Raw genomic sequence first — 18,358 nt, 5'->3', positions numbered from 1 at the left:
CCTAGTTATAACTGGCCTCCAGACAACAACAGCATGTTGCACACGTTGAAGCCTATTCCACACACATAAATCTGAGTCTCCTGTCCTCCGATATATGTTTTTTTCTGGCTCTCTGCAAGTCTTCACCAAAGAGTGCGGCTATGTTTGACATTCCTGACGCTGACCGCCTAATCAGCGTAGGTAAGCACCGGCGTACGGCGTTTGTTTATGCCAAATATCTAGCTAGTCTAAACAGGGCGCGGAGGGGAGGTCGAGGCCATGGTCTAGGCGTCTAGCTACCTGCCTATATATACAAGGCCATGGCAAGGCTGGTCCTCGGCTAGACAGAAGAAAGGGTTGGAAGCAGGCTAGACACGCTAGAGAGGAGGAAGACGATAGCTGGTCTTCTGCGGAAGGGGGACGAGATGATCAAGGGAGACCAGAGGCAGCTTGGCGGCCATGAAGAGCGATTGAACAACGAGGTTTGGAACTGATTAATTTCTTCTGTTGATTTTGTGCTTTTATGTATGCTCTCAAACAAAAGATTTTGATTTGTCTTGAATGGTTGTTTATTTATTTGGATAAGTATGGTTAGGAATAGTGGTTAGGACTTGTCTGAGTTTCTGATTCTCTCTTCTCTGGGCTGTGGTTCTTGAATCTTGATCCAAGTATGGAAATCAGGGACTTCTCTTTCTCATGTCAAAATCAATCAGGGGTGATCATCTTTAGGGACCACAGATCTTGGTGCACGTAGAACAGTCAAATTAAACATGTGGATAGGCCAAATAGATTTTTCCACAGCTTGCTTGTCATCCAATAAATTCGTGGTGTTATTAATTGTTTGGGCATCTGGCTAATATAGACTTTCATGTTTGTATTGCAGATAAGAGATGATCATCAGGCCTCGGATGGCAACTTCTTCAAGTTCTTGCAAAACCAGTCAAGCTCAAAAAAAGAGGTAGATAATTATCAAACATGTTTAAACACTTTTCCGAAAAAAAACATGTTGAACAAACATAGCCAACAGAAATTTTCATCGTTGCCTACATGAGGGAGGATCTGGTACTTACATATATGATTTTGTTGCTTTTACTTCCGAAGTGGCAGTAAAATCTAGTTAGTATCCTTTAAAATTATTAATTACCCTGAAATTCCTCAGCTAATACACAAAAAAGAACCTACACCTGTTAGGTATTTATATTTTCCTACATTTTTGTTCCTCTTCCAAAAGTACAAAATTTGTTAGTTTCCAGTAGTCAAATACATACTAACATACACACCAAGCCAAGTGGCCAAGTGGCCATTATCATATGTGATAATTTGCTTCACCAATGAGTATATCAATTAATAATGGGTCCCGCTGTTGTGATGCTTTCATTGATTCAGGCTCAAGAAGACAAGATAGCATCCACAAGGGCAGAGATGGGAGAAGTGAGAAAAGAGAACGAGAGGCTGAAGGCGATGTTGTCACGGATGGTGGACGACCATCGAACCCTTCAGAAGCAGTTCGATGTTCTCCACCAGCAAGGGCGAGGCAAGAACCTCGCCGTGGGCTCAGTGGAGCACACATCACTAGTCGACGGTGTTAAGGATCCAAGGTTCATCTCTTTGCGCCTCGGAACGAGCACCGGCACGAGCAAGCACAACTACATGGGAGAAGAGATCAAGGGCAACACTAATAATCCAGACGACATAGCTGTTGGTGCAAGAACTGATGGAGGTGAGATAAAGGTGCGGCCGGATGTGGTGACATTGAGCCCTGGAGGCAGCTCCGAGGAGGAGGCCGCAGAGACGACGACAACGTCAGTGGCAAGCAAGACCGAGAAGAACCCGAGGAGCACGGATTCCAAGGATGACGTGGCTCAGCAGCCGCTGGCTAAGAAGGCCAGGGTCTCGGTGAGGGCAAGGTGTGACACACCAACGGTAAGTACGTACATGTACTTAAATACGTACACACGAAGGACTAAGAAATTAAACACGAATGACTAAGAAATTAAACGTTAAATGAATGAGATGAAAATCCCTATGTGTATATGATTTGAATGTACGGTTTGTTGGCCTTCAGATGAATGATGGGTGCCAGTGGAGGAAGTACGGGCAGAAGATATCCAAGGGGAACCCGTGCCCACGCGCCTACTACCGCTGCACCATCGCAACGGGATGCCCCGTCAGGAAGCAGGTATGATATGCATTGCATGATCAATATGTCACAAAATAATCTCAACATATGGTGGCGCCATACAAAATAGGTGGCGAGAAGTGTGCTCTGCAAACCAAACTTAGGCAAGAAGCATACTCCCTCCGTCCCGAAATAAGTGTTTAAACACCGCGATGCTACTTAATTAGTACTTCTCTGATCTGTAAGGTTCACGCACTTTTAGTAAAAACTTGATCATTAATTTAATCGACAAAATATTAGTGGTATAATCCGGGTATATAATTCATATTATTTTGATAAAATTACTGATAAGAGGTTTATTAAAATGTGTGCGCCTTTTGCGAATTTGTACTGGCATGGAGAGACTACTTAAGAATGTGAGCTTAGATGCAGAAGTTGGTGCCCGCTAAAAATGCATTATACAGTCTCTATTAGAGGTTCAGTAAGTATTACCAAGTGGCATGAGCGCCGGGGATCGGATTCAGAGATCGATCGGAGAGCCTGACCTGATCACGAGCGCCTCTCCTGCCTCGGCCGGGTGCACCGTCGCCATCGGGCGCTCTCTGGTTCCCTCCTCTCGCTTTCCCTGTTCCCCGGCGCCGGGCTTCTCGGCGCCGGGCGATGGCAAGGGCGCTGCCGCTGTTGGGGTTTTTTTAGGCTGATCGCGTCGGAACAAACTGGTCCCACATGCCAGTGGTCGATGGGGGTTTAGGACGATTTGGCTGGGACCTGCGCCGCCACATGTGCACTGCTGCCCACTTCAAGCAAGTCCATCCAATGTGTCTCAAAAAAAAAAAAAAACAAGTCCACTCAAAATAGAATCCTTTTGTCCCAAAATAGAATCCTTAGAAAACAACTTCTTTGTCTTTTATATCTCTTAGAAAAAGCATACAAGCAAACACCACATGCCTTTCCAGAAAATTATCTAATGATCGAGCAAATGTCTTCTCGATCCATATATATAGGAGTATCTAGCAAATCCGCACTGTAGCATCCGGAGATCTCGTGCGACCGGTCCACCTAATTTCGAAATTTATATCCATGCTAAAAGTTCACAAAAGAAATCTGAAAGTAACTAAACACATAGACATAGCATAATCTCTAACTAGTCACAAAGTTTCAAATCTAGCTTCAATTAACAAGTTCAAATGTGATTGAACATGCACAATTCATATCCCGGTTTGAATTAACTACTATTTGTAGTGATTTGTCTTTTTGGTTTCTCTGGTTGCGAGTTGAATTTGTAACTGAAATCTAAGGACGCATATTGTATCCGTGTAACCAGTTATTTTCAGGATTTTTAATACCTTTTTGTGTTGGTTTTTAACTTTGGGTACACGAAATAGGTGTACGGAGACTTCTCATTTTTTTGAACTTGGGATCTTCTCTTTGGTAATAGCAGTAGCAGGGATTTCACTTGAACTAACCAAGTTTTCAAATATAATTCTTCTTTTTTTTGCCAAAAAAGATCTTCATTACTCCCTCTTCATTCTAAAACTGACTCCTAATGCACATCCATGTTAAGCCACATCATCTAAAAAAACATTGGATAATGTTCACAATCAATCAAGTACGCTAGATCTTGACAGTTGGGGAAGTAGTGGATGCACCCATAGTGCACCCACGCAAGAAAACGTAGCAAAATATTTCAAAATCTGCTCAAACAGGGCACGTACATTTTGAGTAATTTTCAGTGATTTTGTCTTTTTCGTAGAGAGCTCCTCGGATGTTATTTGACCACCAAACTTTGCAAGCACCCATAACATTTATTGATGATCAGTCCCACAAAGTTTCAGAATTTTTTGAAATGTTTTCTATATTTTCTTGCATGGGTGCACTGTGGGTGCACCGAGCTAGGGTGTAGAAAAACCACTCTCCTGTTTAAAATCACATCCCTTGGTAATGACATGTCCCTTGGAACAAAAATGTCTCTTAAACTTTTCTTTTTATCAAAAGAGAGGCTCCACTCTCCGATTTTCATTATAGAAAGTCAAATGTCTTGACAGTTCACTACCAGCAAAAACTAAAAACTACTACAACCCTTACAAACCAGGGGAAACTACGAGCCCAACCAGCCATCAAAGTTACTGATCATGCAAGATCAAGCGAGCCTAGAAGGCCGGAGAAGCTGAAACTCTTCGGGCACAAAATAAGCCAGGAAGTTTAGTGATGAAAAGATATGCCCCTTAGTGCAAATATGTCTCTTCACGGAAAGACACATCGCGAAAGGATGACTTTTCATGAAAAGACATATTTTAAGAAATGAATAATTTTTTGATGGACACATTTACAAAATTCAGTTGATCATTGAAATTACCTTAACTATGCTAGAAAACTAATATTCCAAATTTGGCATTCAATTAACTTATGCACTTCAACAATATTTGAGCTTATACTTTCAAAAAGGGAAATTTATATATAAATACTTGAAACAAGCTCATTAAAACTATCTAATAATAACCGCAAACCTGCTTTAAAATTCGCTCTCATATTTTTTCAATGGAATGCACACACACACTACACAGCATCCATACTCCCTCGCCATGGTGTGGTGGCCAACTGACCATGCACGTAATTTATTTCAGGTTCAGAGATGTGCGGAGGACATGTCGATCCTGATCACCACCTACGAGGGCTCGCACAACCACCCGCTCTCCGCCTCTGCAACCGCCATGGCATCCACCACCTCTGCCGCCGCGTCCATGCTTATGTCAGGCTCCTCCACCTCGCTGGGCTTCCCCTCTGCCGCCTCCAACCTCCACGGCCTCAGGTTCGGCCTCCCAGCGGCGACCACCGTCGATCCCTTGAGCCAGCTGAGCGCCCGGCCGTTCTTCCTCCCGGCAGCTGCCGGCACGTCCATCAGCGTCACCCCGTCGTACCCCACCATCACCCTCGACCTCACGTCGCAGGCCGCCTCGCAGCAGGCCTTCTCCCTCAGCAACACCAACAGGTTCTCCTCCAGCTTCACGGGCTCTTACGGCCATAGCAGCAGCACTGGTACTAGGTACCCTTCCACGAGCTTCTCCTTCTCCGGCTCCGGCGCGAGCAGCCTGCCCGGCGCCACCGCGTGGCCGGCCGGAGTTGGACCGTACCTGAGCTACGGATCCTCGCCCAGCGCACCCTACAACGACGCCGGCAAGAGCTCGTTCGAGGCCGCGCTGAGCAGCATCAATGGAAGGCAACAAGGCTCAGCGGCATTCCTCTACCAGCCGGTGCAGCAGAGGGCGGCTCACGTGAGCGGCGGCAGCACGGCACCGACCGTGCTCACCGACACGATCGCCAAGGCGATCACGTCGGACCCGGGCTTCCACACGGCGCTCGCGGCCGCCATCACGTCGTACGTCGGCAAGCCGGCTGCAGGATGTGGCAAGGGGCTCGAGTGGGGTGAGCACCTCGGGCTGGGGCCGTCCAGTGCGGCAGCCGCGGTGTGCTCGTCGGCAGTGCTGGCACGATCGTCATCAACGGGGGCCGCACAGAACGGTTCCCCGAACGACAGGATGACGTTGCAGGCGTCGCTGGCGCTGTCGGGCTCCACCAGTGCTACTGCTTCGACGTTGTGAAGAACAGGGAGCACATTAATTTGTTAGCAGAAGGTTTCTGAGTTGTGTTCATGGATTGATTTGAACATTTCGTGTAGATATAATACTGACTATAGAATAATTTCTGAAAATGTGTTGATCGATTCACCATTCACAACCAAAACACATGCCAAGAGTTTTTGCCTGCGACAAGTTATTTGCATGTTGCCTGGAAAAAGAAAACCTTTGCAGTGATCATAACTGCAGCGGAAAACAAAGTAATCTTAGGCTCCGTTTGATTCATGTTGTGGACCTGAGTTATGCTGTCAAAACTTCACGGCAGCGACTTTGGGCTTATAGCTCCTGTGCCACACGTTTGAGGTGAATCGGCAAGGGTGTGATGTTGTTCGAGCGAATGACTGTGGTGCGACAATTTTGAGCAGGTAAATAGCCCACGCACGACATGGCTGTTAAACTCAACTGATGCCCTCGTTAGCTGTTGGGGGCTGGACCCACCACTTATCCACGTAAGCGCGTTCTTTCGCGGGACCCACCACTTGTTCTTTCGCGGGACCCACCACTTGTTCTTTCGCGGGTGAGGGAGTCCTGAATAAGGGGGTATCCGGACAGCCGGGCTATATGCTTTGGCCAGACTGTTGGACTATGAAGATACAAGATTGAAGACTTCGTCCCGTGTCCGGATGGGATTCTCCTTTGCGTGGAAGGCAAGCTTGGTGATTCGGATGATAGATCTCCTTCTCTGTAACTGACTTTGTGTAACCCTAGCCCCCTCCGGTGTCTATATAAACCGGAGGGTTTAGTCCGTAGAACAACAATCATAATCATAGGCTAGCTTCTAGGGTTTAGCCTCTACGATCTCTTGGTAGATCAACTCTTGTAATACTCATATCATCAAGATCAATCAAGCAGGAAGTAGGGTATTACCTCCATCGAGAGGGCCCGAACCTGGGTAAACATCGTGTCCCCAGCCTCTTGTTACCATTAGTCTTAGACGCACAGTTCGAGACCCCAAACCCGAGATCCGCCGGTTTTGACACCGACATTGGTGCTTTCATTGAGAGTTCCTCTGTGTCGTCGCTGTAAGGCTCGATGGCCCCTTCAATCTTCAACAACGCAGTCCAGGGTGAGACTTTTCTCCCCGGACAGATCTTCGTGTTCGGCGGCTTCGCACTGCGGGCCAATTCGCTTGGCCATCTGGAGCAGATCGACAGTTACGCCCCTGGCCATCATGTCAGGTTCGGAAACCTGAACTACACGGCCGATATCCGTGGAGACTTGATCTTCGATGAATTCGGGCCTGCATCAGGAGCGCCGAACAGTCACGACGAGCACGACTTAAATCTGTTGTCGGACAGTATTCGGGATATCGCCCCTGCAGCTGCTCCGGACCTAAATCCGGGGCAGACCGCGTCGTTCGACGACGAGTGGATGGACCCCACCATGGAAGCAGCATACTCTTCGGCGGTAGAGCCAAACACAGATTCCGCCGTTAAGGGAATCAGCGTCACCGGACCCCGGACTTATGTCCGGATGTGGGTTCCGAACCGCGCGCGCCCGGGCCCATCGAGTCCGATTGGGCCCCAATAATGGATTTCACCGCCGCGGATATCTTTCAGCACTCCCCCTTTGGCGATGTGCTAAATTCATTAAGGTCTCTCTCTCTGTCAGAAGATTCCTGACCGAACTATGTCCGGCTCGAGTGGGAAGCAGGCGATGAAGAAATTCGTTACCCACCCACCACCCACTTCATAGCCACGGTCGATGATTTGACCGATGTGCTTGATTTCGACTCTGAAGACATCAACGGTATAGACGACGATGCAGGAGAAGAACAGGAACCACCGCCCACAAGGCGCTCGACTGCCACCTCTTCATATGATATATATATATATATATATATATGGTGGGCACCACCAAAGAAAACAATGGCGATGAGGCAACAGAAGATAACCCCTCAGGGAAGAAATCAAAGCATGGGCGTCATCGGCGCCGCTCTAAGCCCCACCACACAATACCGGCACAGGAGAAGAAAACAATCCAGATGGTGCCGAAGAGGAATACAATCCTGATCAGCCTACCTTCGAGCAGGCCGAACAGGAACACGGGCAGGTCAGCCCAGATGAACAGGCGACGGACGAATACTTGGAGGACAACAACTATATGCCTCCCTTTGAAGATGAGGTGAGCCTCGGCGATGATGAATTCGGCGTACCGGAGGATCCCGTAGAGCAGGAGCGCTTTAAGCGCCGGCTTATAGCCACTGCAAGAAGCCTGAGAAAGAAGCAGCATCAGCTCCAAGTTGATCAAGATCTACTCACAGACAGATGGACCGAGGTCCTGGCGGCCGAGGAATACGGACTCGAGCGCCCACCAAAGGTTACCCAAAGCACAAGTTGGTACCTCAACTAGAGGAGGAGGCCGTAGAGCCTTCACTACCGGCACAAGACGAGGCTGACCGGCCACCTCGTGGCCGGGATAAAACGGCGTATCAGACCGAATACCAGCCCGCACCCCCACGCCAGTTTACTACGGCCCGGGGTAATACGCAGGACCTAAGAAATCTATTGGAAAACAAAGCAGGATAGCTAAGATCGATCTATGGATCACCGGGGCGCGCCCCAACACTTGACGACGACCATCATGCCGGATACACTAACAACAAGTCCGGTCGGGCCGAACATAACCAGCCAGACATAGTCGCACTGCATAGCGATATAGCCCGGCGCAGAGGCGCCGCACACCCCCTTTGCTTCACTGATGAAGTAATGGATCACGAATTCCCATAAGGGTTTAAACCCGTAAACATCGAGTCATACGATGGCACAACAGACCCCGTGGTGTGGATCGAAGACTTTCTTCTCCATATTCACATGGCCCGCGGTGATGACCTACACGCCATCAAGTATCTTCCCCTTAAACTCAAAGGACCAGCCAGACATTGGCTGAATAGCCTGCCGGCGAACTCCATCGGCAGTTGGGAAAATCTTGAGGACGCATTCCTCGACAACTTCCAAGGCACTTACGTGCGACCACCGGATGCTGATGACTTAAGTCATATTACCCAACAGCCCGGAGAGTCAGCCAAGAAATTCTGGACTCGGTTCCTAACTAAAAAGAACCAAATTGTCGACTGTCCGGACGCCAAGGCCCTGGCGGACTTTAAGCATAATATCCGCGACGAGTGGCTCGCCCGACACCTCTGCCAAGAAAAACCGAAGTCCATGGCGGCCCTCACGACACTCATGACCCACTTTCGCGCGGGCGAGGACAGTTGGATGGCTCGCAGTAGCACCACGCCAAGAAACTCCGGCACTTCAGATGTCCGCGACAGTAACGGAAAGCCACGGCGCAATAGACATAAGCGTCGGAATAATGGTGACAACGCCGAAGATACGACAGTCAATGCCGGATTCAGCAACTCAAAATCCGGTCAGCGGAAAAAGCTGTTCAAAAGAAACAATCTGGGATCATCCAATCTTGACCGCATACTTGACCGCTCGTGCCAGATTCACGGCACCCTGACAAACCAGCAAATCACACTAACAGAGATTGTTGGGTGTTCAAACATGCCGGCAAGTTGAATGCTGAAAACAAGGACAAGGGGCTGCACAGCGATGATGATGAGGAGCCCCGGCGTCCGAACACTGGGGGACAGAAGAAATTTCCCCCCAGGTGAAAACGGTAAACATGATCTATGCCACCCACATTCCCAAACGGGAATGAAAGCATGCACTGAGGGACGTCTATGCGATGGAGCCAGTCGTCCCAAAGTTCAACCCATGGTCATCCTATCCGATCACCTTCGATCGTAGGGACCATCCTACCAGCATCCGTTACGGCGGCTCAACCGCATTGGTCCTTGATCCAATCATCGACAGATTCCACCTCACGCGAGTCCTTATGGACGGTGGCAGCAGCCTGAACCTGCTTTACCAGGGCACGGTGCGCAAAATGGGCATCGATCCCTCACGGATCAAACCCACCAAAACCACCTTTAAAGGTGTAATTCCAGGGGTAGAGGCCCGCTGTACGGGCTCAATAACACTGGAAGTGGTCTTCGGATCTCCGTATAACTTCCGAAGCGAGGAGTTAATCTTCGATCGTACCTTTCCGTAGTGGCTATCATGCACTACTTGGACGAACCGCGTTCGCTCGATTCAATGCGGTACCCCACTATGCATACCTTATGCTCAAGATGCCAGGACCTTGCGGGGTTATAACAGTCAATGGAAACACAGACCGCTCCCTCCGTACGGAAGAGCACATTGCGGCCCTCACGGTAGAAGTACAAAGAAGCCTTCTTCGACAGATAGCCAATTCGGCAATGACAACCCCGAACACCGTCAAGCGAGTCCGGAGCACACTACAACAGGATCGTCAGGCACGCCAAGAGCTTGATTAGCAATCCAGCCTCCGCCGCAGCCCCAGTCAGGCGGCATTTGTGCCACGCGTACATAACTACGCACTCAAAATACCATGGGCGTAGGTGAAGGCGAGACGACGATGCGGCCGACAGTATGGTTCAGCCGCCACGAGGCCCGCATACCCTTTTTCTTTCTTTCTTTCAGGACCCTACTTTCGGGCAGCCCCTTCAGAGAACCGGACTATCGGACTCATCACAGGAGGGAACACCAAGGAGGCAAGAGGCTTTGCACACAAAGGAATATCCAGGTGGTCTATGTTAATGACCGTTATACCTGTTTTACATACCCGCATGCAGCCTACCTTTGGATAGGACATGTCAAATAGTCCTATTTGTTTCTGCTTCACGCATTAATTGTACACATACGCCTTGACATATTATCCAAATAACAACGGGAAATAGTATACAGCATCAGCTTCTTATTACTATCTTCATATTTTCCCTTAAATGTTTATTTAATATTGCATCCGTACACTTTGGTATGTTCAGTTTGCCAGAGGCTTCTTATTGTGCCCCATAATACGGCAAGATAAGTCTGAATACTTTCGACAGTACGGCACCCCGAACTTATAGCATTATATGCATCAGCTCTGAATCATGTCTTGGGCCAATAGTTGGGTTAACCCGGCTCCCTTGTTTTGGTACCTTACGTTCCGTTATATCGGCGAAAGTAGCGCAAGGATAACTACTACGATTGTGTCCCGGTTCTTTCGGACGAGCACCTGAGTAGAGAAAGCCGAAAATTGACTATCATGATGCGGCGAGAGTTGGTCGCTGTTCGAGAGGTCTAAAATCCTTAAAGATTTTTCCCGCTTCAGGCGAGGAATCGGCCTTGTCCGATTTAGGCGTATATAGCGCCCCAATTCGGCTTTCCGAATACTAGGGGCTTCGCCAAAATTTAAAATTGTAGACTTCTATGGCTAAGTGAGAGTTGTAAATCCGCATAGTCCGATTGCCTTGTTCGTTGCGCTAAACACCTCCTTAAAGGACCAAAAATTTGGATAAAGAGTGTTTGGGTTTTCCACGAACACCCCAGTACTAGTTACAAGGGGGCAGAAGTCGATGACAGGCCTACTTTCAGAATTTTATAAACAGCCGCACAGAAGGTAATATTTTAAATCAAACAAAGTGTCATATAAGCACAAACAAACTCGTTTTTCTGTTACAAAAACGACATGAGTATATTCACTCAAAGATTATGTCCTTGGTACATTGATTGGCCACAAGGCGAGCGTCTTTCATAACGCCATCGTAATATTTTTCGGGGTAGCGATGCTGCTTTCCCTCAGGTGGCCCTTCCTTCACAAGCTTCTCAGCATCCAGTTTGGCCCAATGCATCTTCGCGCGGGCAAAGACCTGGCGGGCACCCTCAATACAGACGGATTGCTTGATAACCTCAAGCCGCAGACAGACATTTACCATCCGCTTTATAAGGCCAAAGTAGCTATCGGGCAGAGGCTCACCAGGCCACATCTGGACTATCAGGCCCTTCATGGCCAGTTCGGCCGCCTTGTGGAGTTCGACCAATTGCTTCAGTTCGTCACTCAAGGGCATCGGGTGTTCGGCTCCGGCATACTGAGACCAAAACAACTTCTCCATTGAGCTCCCTTCTTCGGCACGGTAGAACTCCGTGGCATCCGATATGCTGCATGGCAGATCTACAAATGCCCCTGGCGAGCTCTGAATGCGGTTAAGTAAAAGAAATGTCTCCTCCACATGCTTGCTCTGCATAATAAATGCCTTACCTACCACTATCTTCTTGGCCGCCTGGATTTCCTGGAGGGCCCTTTGGGCTTCGGCCTTGGCGTCTTTCGCGCTCTCGAGGGCTTTGGCAAGCTCTGACGCTTGCGTCTTGAAGTCATGCTCCAAGGACTCGAACTTCTTGCCGAACTCCTGGAGCTCTTTCCGTACCTCTCCCACACAAGCATCTTGCTTTTCACACTCAGTGCGCTCCGTGGCCGCTTTGGCTTCGGCCTCGAACATCGCTTTCTTCAGGGCCGCCATTTCGGTCGTGGCCCCTATTAAAAATCATGATACTTTTTGTTAGCATCATCAATTTTTCTCCTCTACATAACACATGGACGGGGTATCACCTACCTTTGTTCTCCTCGAGCTGCCTCTTCACAAGGCCGAACTCTTCTTCGGGCTGCCCCAGGTCCCGCCTGAGTCCGGTGACCTCAGCTGTGGGCGTCGCGGCGGTCAGCAGCAAAGCCTGCTTATTAACATAGACAAGCACTGTCAAACTCCTGCGGTTTTTAAAGTTGACCCTCTGTTTGGCTTTTCTTTCCGAACACCAAACAGAGTATGAGGGGCTACTGTCTATTGGGTGATATTTTCTCACACTTTTTCATTACTTACCTCAAAACATGTCAGGAGGCTGGTGCAGGCTTCGGTCAATCCGCTTTTCGCGGACCGAACCTTCTCAATTACCGTACTCATAAGAGTACGGTGCTCTTCGTCAATAGAAGCGCCTCGAAGCACTTCCAACAAATTATTCGATGCCTCCGGCTGGGCGGAGGTCATCGGCACGGCCGGCTCGCCCTCCTTCGTGAGGAGCTGCCTACCGGAATCCGGAACCTTTGGAGGCTCCGGTGCAGTAACCTGCTGGGAGCCAGACTCGTTATGGCTCCCGTCAGCATAATCCATGGGGATCTTACCCCCCATGTGCCCGGCATCTGGGATTTTGCCTTGGGGTGTCTCCAGATCTGTCGCCCCCTACTCTGGTATACTTTGGGACAACACCTCGGTGTCGTCTGCAGGTCGTGGGGAGGTGGCCATCGGGAGTGAATTCATCTCCGACTCACTCAGAGACCCATCCGGAGAGGATACCCCGAGATTGGACCCAGCCGGACTGCATATACGTGTTCGGCGTTGTCACAAACTATGAAGTCAAAGTCGCATGAAAAGTATTACAGAGTGCGGATACTTACGACTTCGCCCGGGGCTTGCCCCTGGGCAGCCACTCCTCCTCGCTGTAGGCGGCCGTGGTGGAGTGGTCCGGAAGGGATGTCTTTCCCTTCTTCGGCGTCCTAGCCTCCCCCTATGGGGCGGTTTTCCTTTTCTTCTCCTCCCTAGTGCGGGGAGGGGGCATTTCATCATCTTTCCCCCCGTCTCCGTGGGAGGAATCTGCCTCGGCGTCCTTGGACAACGAGTCTATCACGCCCCTGCGCCGAAGACCTTTTTTGGTCCCCGCGGCCGCTTTCTTGGACCCTTCGGCCCCCCTAGTTGGGGCGGTCTTCCTCTTCCTATCCTCCCCTTCATAGGAGGAGTGCGCCTCGTAGTCTTCTGGCAAGGCATCCGGTGCAACCCCGCGCCGGAGACCCTTCCTGGTCCCCGTGGCCTTCTTTTCGGCCTTTTTCAACGGCACCTTGTAAGGCGCCGGAACCAGCATCTCCGTCAGGAGTGCGGTTGCTGGATATTCAAGTAGCGGAGCCGGACAGTCGATCCGCTCCGCCGTCTCCATGTAATCCTGTTTTGTCAGCATGGTGACTTAAAATCCTCCCACGAATATGGTGGGAAAGGTACATCTTGTGATAGTCAGAGGACTTACCGGATTGGCGAGGCGCTTTGCACTGAGCCCGTGGTCCTCGGAAGTGGGAGGAGGAACTTCGCCGGTCTTGAATAGCACCTTCCAGACGTCCTTATGCGTCGTGTCGAAGAGCTCATGCAGCATCTGGTGTTCGGCCGGATCGAACTCCCACATATTGAATGCCCGTCTTTGACACGGGAAAATCCGACGGACGAGCATGACCTGGACCATGTTGACAAGCTTGATCTTCTTGTCCCTCATACTTTTTATGCAGGTCTCGAGTCTGGTCAGCTCCACAGGTTCACCCCAGGCCAGGCCCTTCTTTTCCCAAGAGGTGAGCCGCATGGGGATTCCGGATCGGAATTTGGGGGCTGCCACCCAGTTGGCGTCGCGCGGCTCGGTGATGTAGAACCACCCTGATTGCCACCCTTTCATGGTCTCCACAAAGGAGCCGTCAAGCCATGTAACGTTGGGCATTTTTTCCACCATGGCGCCTCCGCACTCCGCCTGGTAGCTGCTCACGACCTTCGGCTTCACGTAGAAGGTCTTCAACCACAGGCCGAAGTGGGGCTTGATGCGGAGGAAGGCCTCACACACGACGATGAACGCCGAGATGTTGACGACGAAATTTGGGGCCAGATCATGAAAATCTAGCCCATAGTAATACATGAGCCCGCGGACGAACGGGTGGAGTGGAAATCCTAGTCCGCGGATGAAATGAGGGAGGAGGACTACTCTCTCCTGAGACTTTGGGGTGGGGGTGATATGTCCCTCCACTGGAAGTCTGTGCGTGATGTTTTCGGCCAGGTATCCGGCCGCCTGAAGCTTGGTAATGTCCTCCTCTGTGACGGAGGAAGCCATCCACTTGCCTCCCGCTCTGGACATGCTGCGGATGGTCCTACGGAGAAGGTGAGAACTTGGGCGCTGGGGCTCGAGAGTGCGAGAACGGATGAGCAAAGGAGGAAGAAGGCGTGGGTGAAAGTGGGAGATCCTTGTCCCTTTATAAAGGCGGTGAAAAATGTGCGCCTCCCCACTTGCCTGTCAAAATTACTCATTTTCCAGGCGCCACGATTGATGGCACGGTTGGGTTACCCATACCCGTATTGATGAGGATCCCGCGATAAGGGTTACATGATCTCTGCTTCAACAAGACGTGCCAAGGAAACCACCTCGCAATGTGTGCGGTAGCTGGTTGTAAAAAATGGTCCGAATAATGGTCGGGCCGTGGAGTGATGTCATGCTACGAAGAGTTGTCAGTATATTAGATTTGTGGATTATTGTTCTCTCTACGGTGGTATGTGAAATTTGTCTTGCAGAGCCGGACACGACTTAAGTGTTCGACATTTAGCTTGGATTATTCAGAGATGGAAACCGCCTTGCAATGTCGAAGACAATCTGCGCACCGGACTCATCGTCATTGAAGCCTGGTTCTGGGTCTACTGAGGGAGTCCTGGATAAGGGGGTATCCGGACAACCGGACTATATGCTTTGGCCGAACTGTTGGACTATGAGGATACAAGATTGAAGACTTCGTTCCGTGTCCGGATGGGACTCTCCTTTGTGTGGAAGGCAAGCTTGGCGATTTGGATGATAGATCTCCTTCTCTATAACCGACTTTGTGTAACCCTAGCCCCCTCCGGTGTCTATATAAACCGGAGGGTTTAGTCCGTAGAACAACAATCATAATCATAGGCTAGCTTCTAGGCTTTAGCCTCTACGATCTCGTGGTAGATCAACTCTTGTAATACTCATATCATCAAGATCAATCAAGCAGGAAGTACGGTATTACCTCCATCGAGAGGGCCCAAACCTGGGTAAACATCGTGTACCCAGCCTCCTGTTACCATTAGCCTTTGACACACAGTTTGGGACCCCCTACCCGAGATCCGCCGGTTTTGACACCAACAGCGGGACCCACCACTTGTTCTTTCATGGGACCCACCTCCTTGCAGCTAGAAGAGACGAGCGCCCGTGCCCGTCCTCCCGCCGCCGCCGCCCATTCATCCCCTTTCCCCAATCTTTCTCTTCTCCGATGACCTAGCGCAAATGTCTACCTCCTCCACCACATACTCAAAATGGCGACAGTATGGACCAGTGCTGCTCACAAGGTGCCCTGACTGCCCACGCCCAGACCCTCTTAAACGGTTGGTCACTAAGAGGGATGACAATGGCAATCTTGGGCGGGAATTTGTGAAATGCTTGAGCAAACCAATGGCAGGAAGGGATGGCAAGGTTAGATCTCAGTTCTAAGCTCGTTCTTTCGCTCTCTTTTGCTCTGATTTCTCCATATTTTGTTTTTCTCCTCGAATTTGGGATTTAGGGTTCATGTTGTTGTTTCCAGATCTTGAAGAAATGTTACCATTTCGAGTGGACTGATGAATATGTTGATAGGATTCAGTTTAAGGGCTACGTTGATTCGAGCGTGGCCGCAACCTGGGAGCTCAATTTGGGCGGGGTGCCGCTGATTGCTGTGGAGAATATGGGGAGCTCGGGCGGAGGGGCGGGCAGAGTCGTGCCGATGGCGATGTATGCGTGCAATGTTGAACTGCATGCGGAGTCCGAACTGACCGAGGAACTGAAGAAGATCAAGAAACATCTAAAGCAGATGATCGATTTGCAGAAGCAAGCAAATATCATGGCAGGGGGGTTCTATTGTTGTATCATTGCTCTTTTTTTGTTTTTATTTGTTGTTCATCCGTCATTAGAATGGGCATTTAGGCCCGTCAGGGTAGAGGATGTGATCTGTGTGCCATGCCAAGTTATGTATCTGAATTGAAGCAGCAATTTGGAACACAAATTATTCAGTGTTCATGCTCTGTTTCCTCTATTTTTGTTCTTCAGTTAACAGAGTACACACCCAAATTCAGTTTCTAGTAAAAAACAAAACTGGGCTGCCAAATAGATGTTGGGCCGTAAGAAAATAACCATGCCCAAATAGAGACCAGCCCACCCGTGTAGGGGCACTAGCCCACTCGCATAGGGGCACCAGCCCACCTCTAATTTCGGCAAATAAAATGTTACTTGTCTTTAGTTTGGCCTTTTTCTTGCACTAGCCCAAATTTTGTGATGGATCATTTTTTGATGCACTAAAACTAAATGTTACTTGTTTGTATGCATGTCTATGGTTCCATGAACTAAAAGAGTTGCATGCTTGCATGAAGTAAATTAGTTTGCATTTCCTAGTTGCATGTCCATAGTGGGTTTGCATGGGGCTCCTAGTTGCATGTCTATGGTTTGGGTCATGACCCATTATTTGGCCAATGTTTTAAATATGGTGTGTGTGGTGATTGGGGTGTAGCAACCTGAGCCCATAGCAACCCATAGCAATACACAAATAATAGCAAGAACAACCCATAGCAATCTACAAATAATAGCACGAAACACACAATATATATAGTAGCATAACGATTATATAGAAGCATAACGATTGCAACCCATAGTTCCATGATAGCCTTACAACTCCACGATAGCCTTACAACTTAAAATACTAATACAACTTAATAATAGTAGCATAACGATACAACTTAAAATACTAATACGAAAGATAGCTAGCTAGATAGATAGATCGGGGGGCACCAAACGCGTGTTCTCCTGTTCTTCTTTGGGTTCTTCTTGTCCTCCTCCTCTGGGTGAACGCCACCTCTCTCCTCCGGGCGCCGTTCACTCCTCCCCGTTGTTGATGGGGAATGGGAGCGTGTGCATAATGTCGTTGTTGGGGAAGACGTTATTGAAGTCGGTGAAGATGTTATGGGTGGTGAAATCTGTGAACTCAGAACCAACCCAATACACTCGCTCGAGGAGGTGGAAAGCGTTGAAGGGGTTATTGAACGTAGCGAGGAGCGCAACCACAACGCCATTGTGGTTGACCTCCTCAAGATGGTACATCCTTGGAGAGCCGCGGGGGAGGTGGTGGAAGCCGGCTGCAAGGAAGAACTCTGTTAACTCCCTTGGGCCCCTCCACCTTGAGATCGCCAACACCCTAAGGGTTCTCTCTACATAGACTCCGGTCGGGTAGAGCCTTTCCTGCATGGTTGGAGGGAAGCGGTAGGTGGGGGCATTGTACTGCATGGTGGCTCGAGGGCTCGGTCGGGTTTGATGGAGAAGAAGGAAGAAGGAGGGCAGAGGAGGCAGAGGATGGGGTTGGGAGAGGAAGATGATAGTGCCCGACTTAAATAGCCCAAGTGCGACGTGGCTTTTGATTTCTTTGAGTGGTTTCACCGGGTAGAATTAATGTGCGGGCGGCGTTTGGTGGCGCCCAATCAAAGTGTGTACACGAGCGTGGGAAACGGATGTGACGCTTCTATGCCACTGGTCATGGGTCAAGGGGGATGGGCTCATGCACCCGTCTGTGCCGTCGTGGGTCAAGGGGACACGCCTACCCCGGGTTCTCTGCGTGTGCCGCTCGTGCATGCATGCATGGCAATGTAGCCTGCTTGCTAGGTCCTGGTTAGAGGGAATCGTTTGGTCGATGGGAGACATGACAATAATGGACGCCTTAATTTTCCCATCTTGTAACGAGCAGCACGCCGTTTGAACTACATTGATACCCATCATGCCAGTATTGTGTCGTTCAAAGAGGAGCATGCCATGCACCACTGGCTTTTTGGTTGTCTCTTCGTTGGGGTCTGGCCCGGCTGCTGCATTGTGGCCGGGTGCATGCTTTGATGTGACGCTACATCGGTGCTAATGGTAGGCATGCGACAGCTTACTGCGTCGAGAGGGGTGGCGGA

At 49.7% G+C, this 18,358-nt stretch overlaps 1 protein-coding gene across 1 annotated transcript; it reads left to right on the top strand.

Moving 5' to 3' along the window:
- Positions 1–337: 337 nt before the first annotated feature.
- LOC119289599 (WRKY transcription factor 72B-like) lies at positions 338–5,781 on the top strand. The gene is made up of 5 exons (XM_037568894.1): positions 338–461; positions 863–937; positions 1,366–1,902; positions 2,045–2,158; positions 4,723–5,781. The coding sequence occupies exons 1-5, from the start codon at positions 405–407 to the stop codon at positions 5,695–5,697; spliced, it is 1,758 nt and encodes a 585-aa protein (XP_037424791.1). The 5' UTR covers positions 338–404; the 3' UTR covers positions 5,698–5,781.
- The last annotated feature ends 12,577 nt before the right edge of the window (positions 5,782–18,358 follow it).

Source organism: Triticum dicoccoides, chromosome 4A (genome assembly GCF_002162155.2).
Source record: "Triticum dicoccoides isolate Atlit2015 ecotype Zavitan chromosome 4A, WEW_v2.0, whole genome shotgun sequence".
Taxonomy (NCBI): domain Eukaryota; kingdom Viridiplantae; phylum Streptophyta; class Magnoliopsida; order Poales; family Poaceae; genus Triticum; species Triticum dicoccoides.
This window is presented reverse-complemented; position numbering and strand designations above follow the sequence as displayed.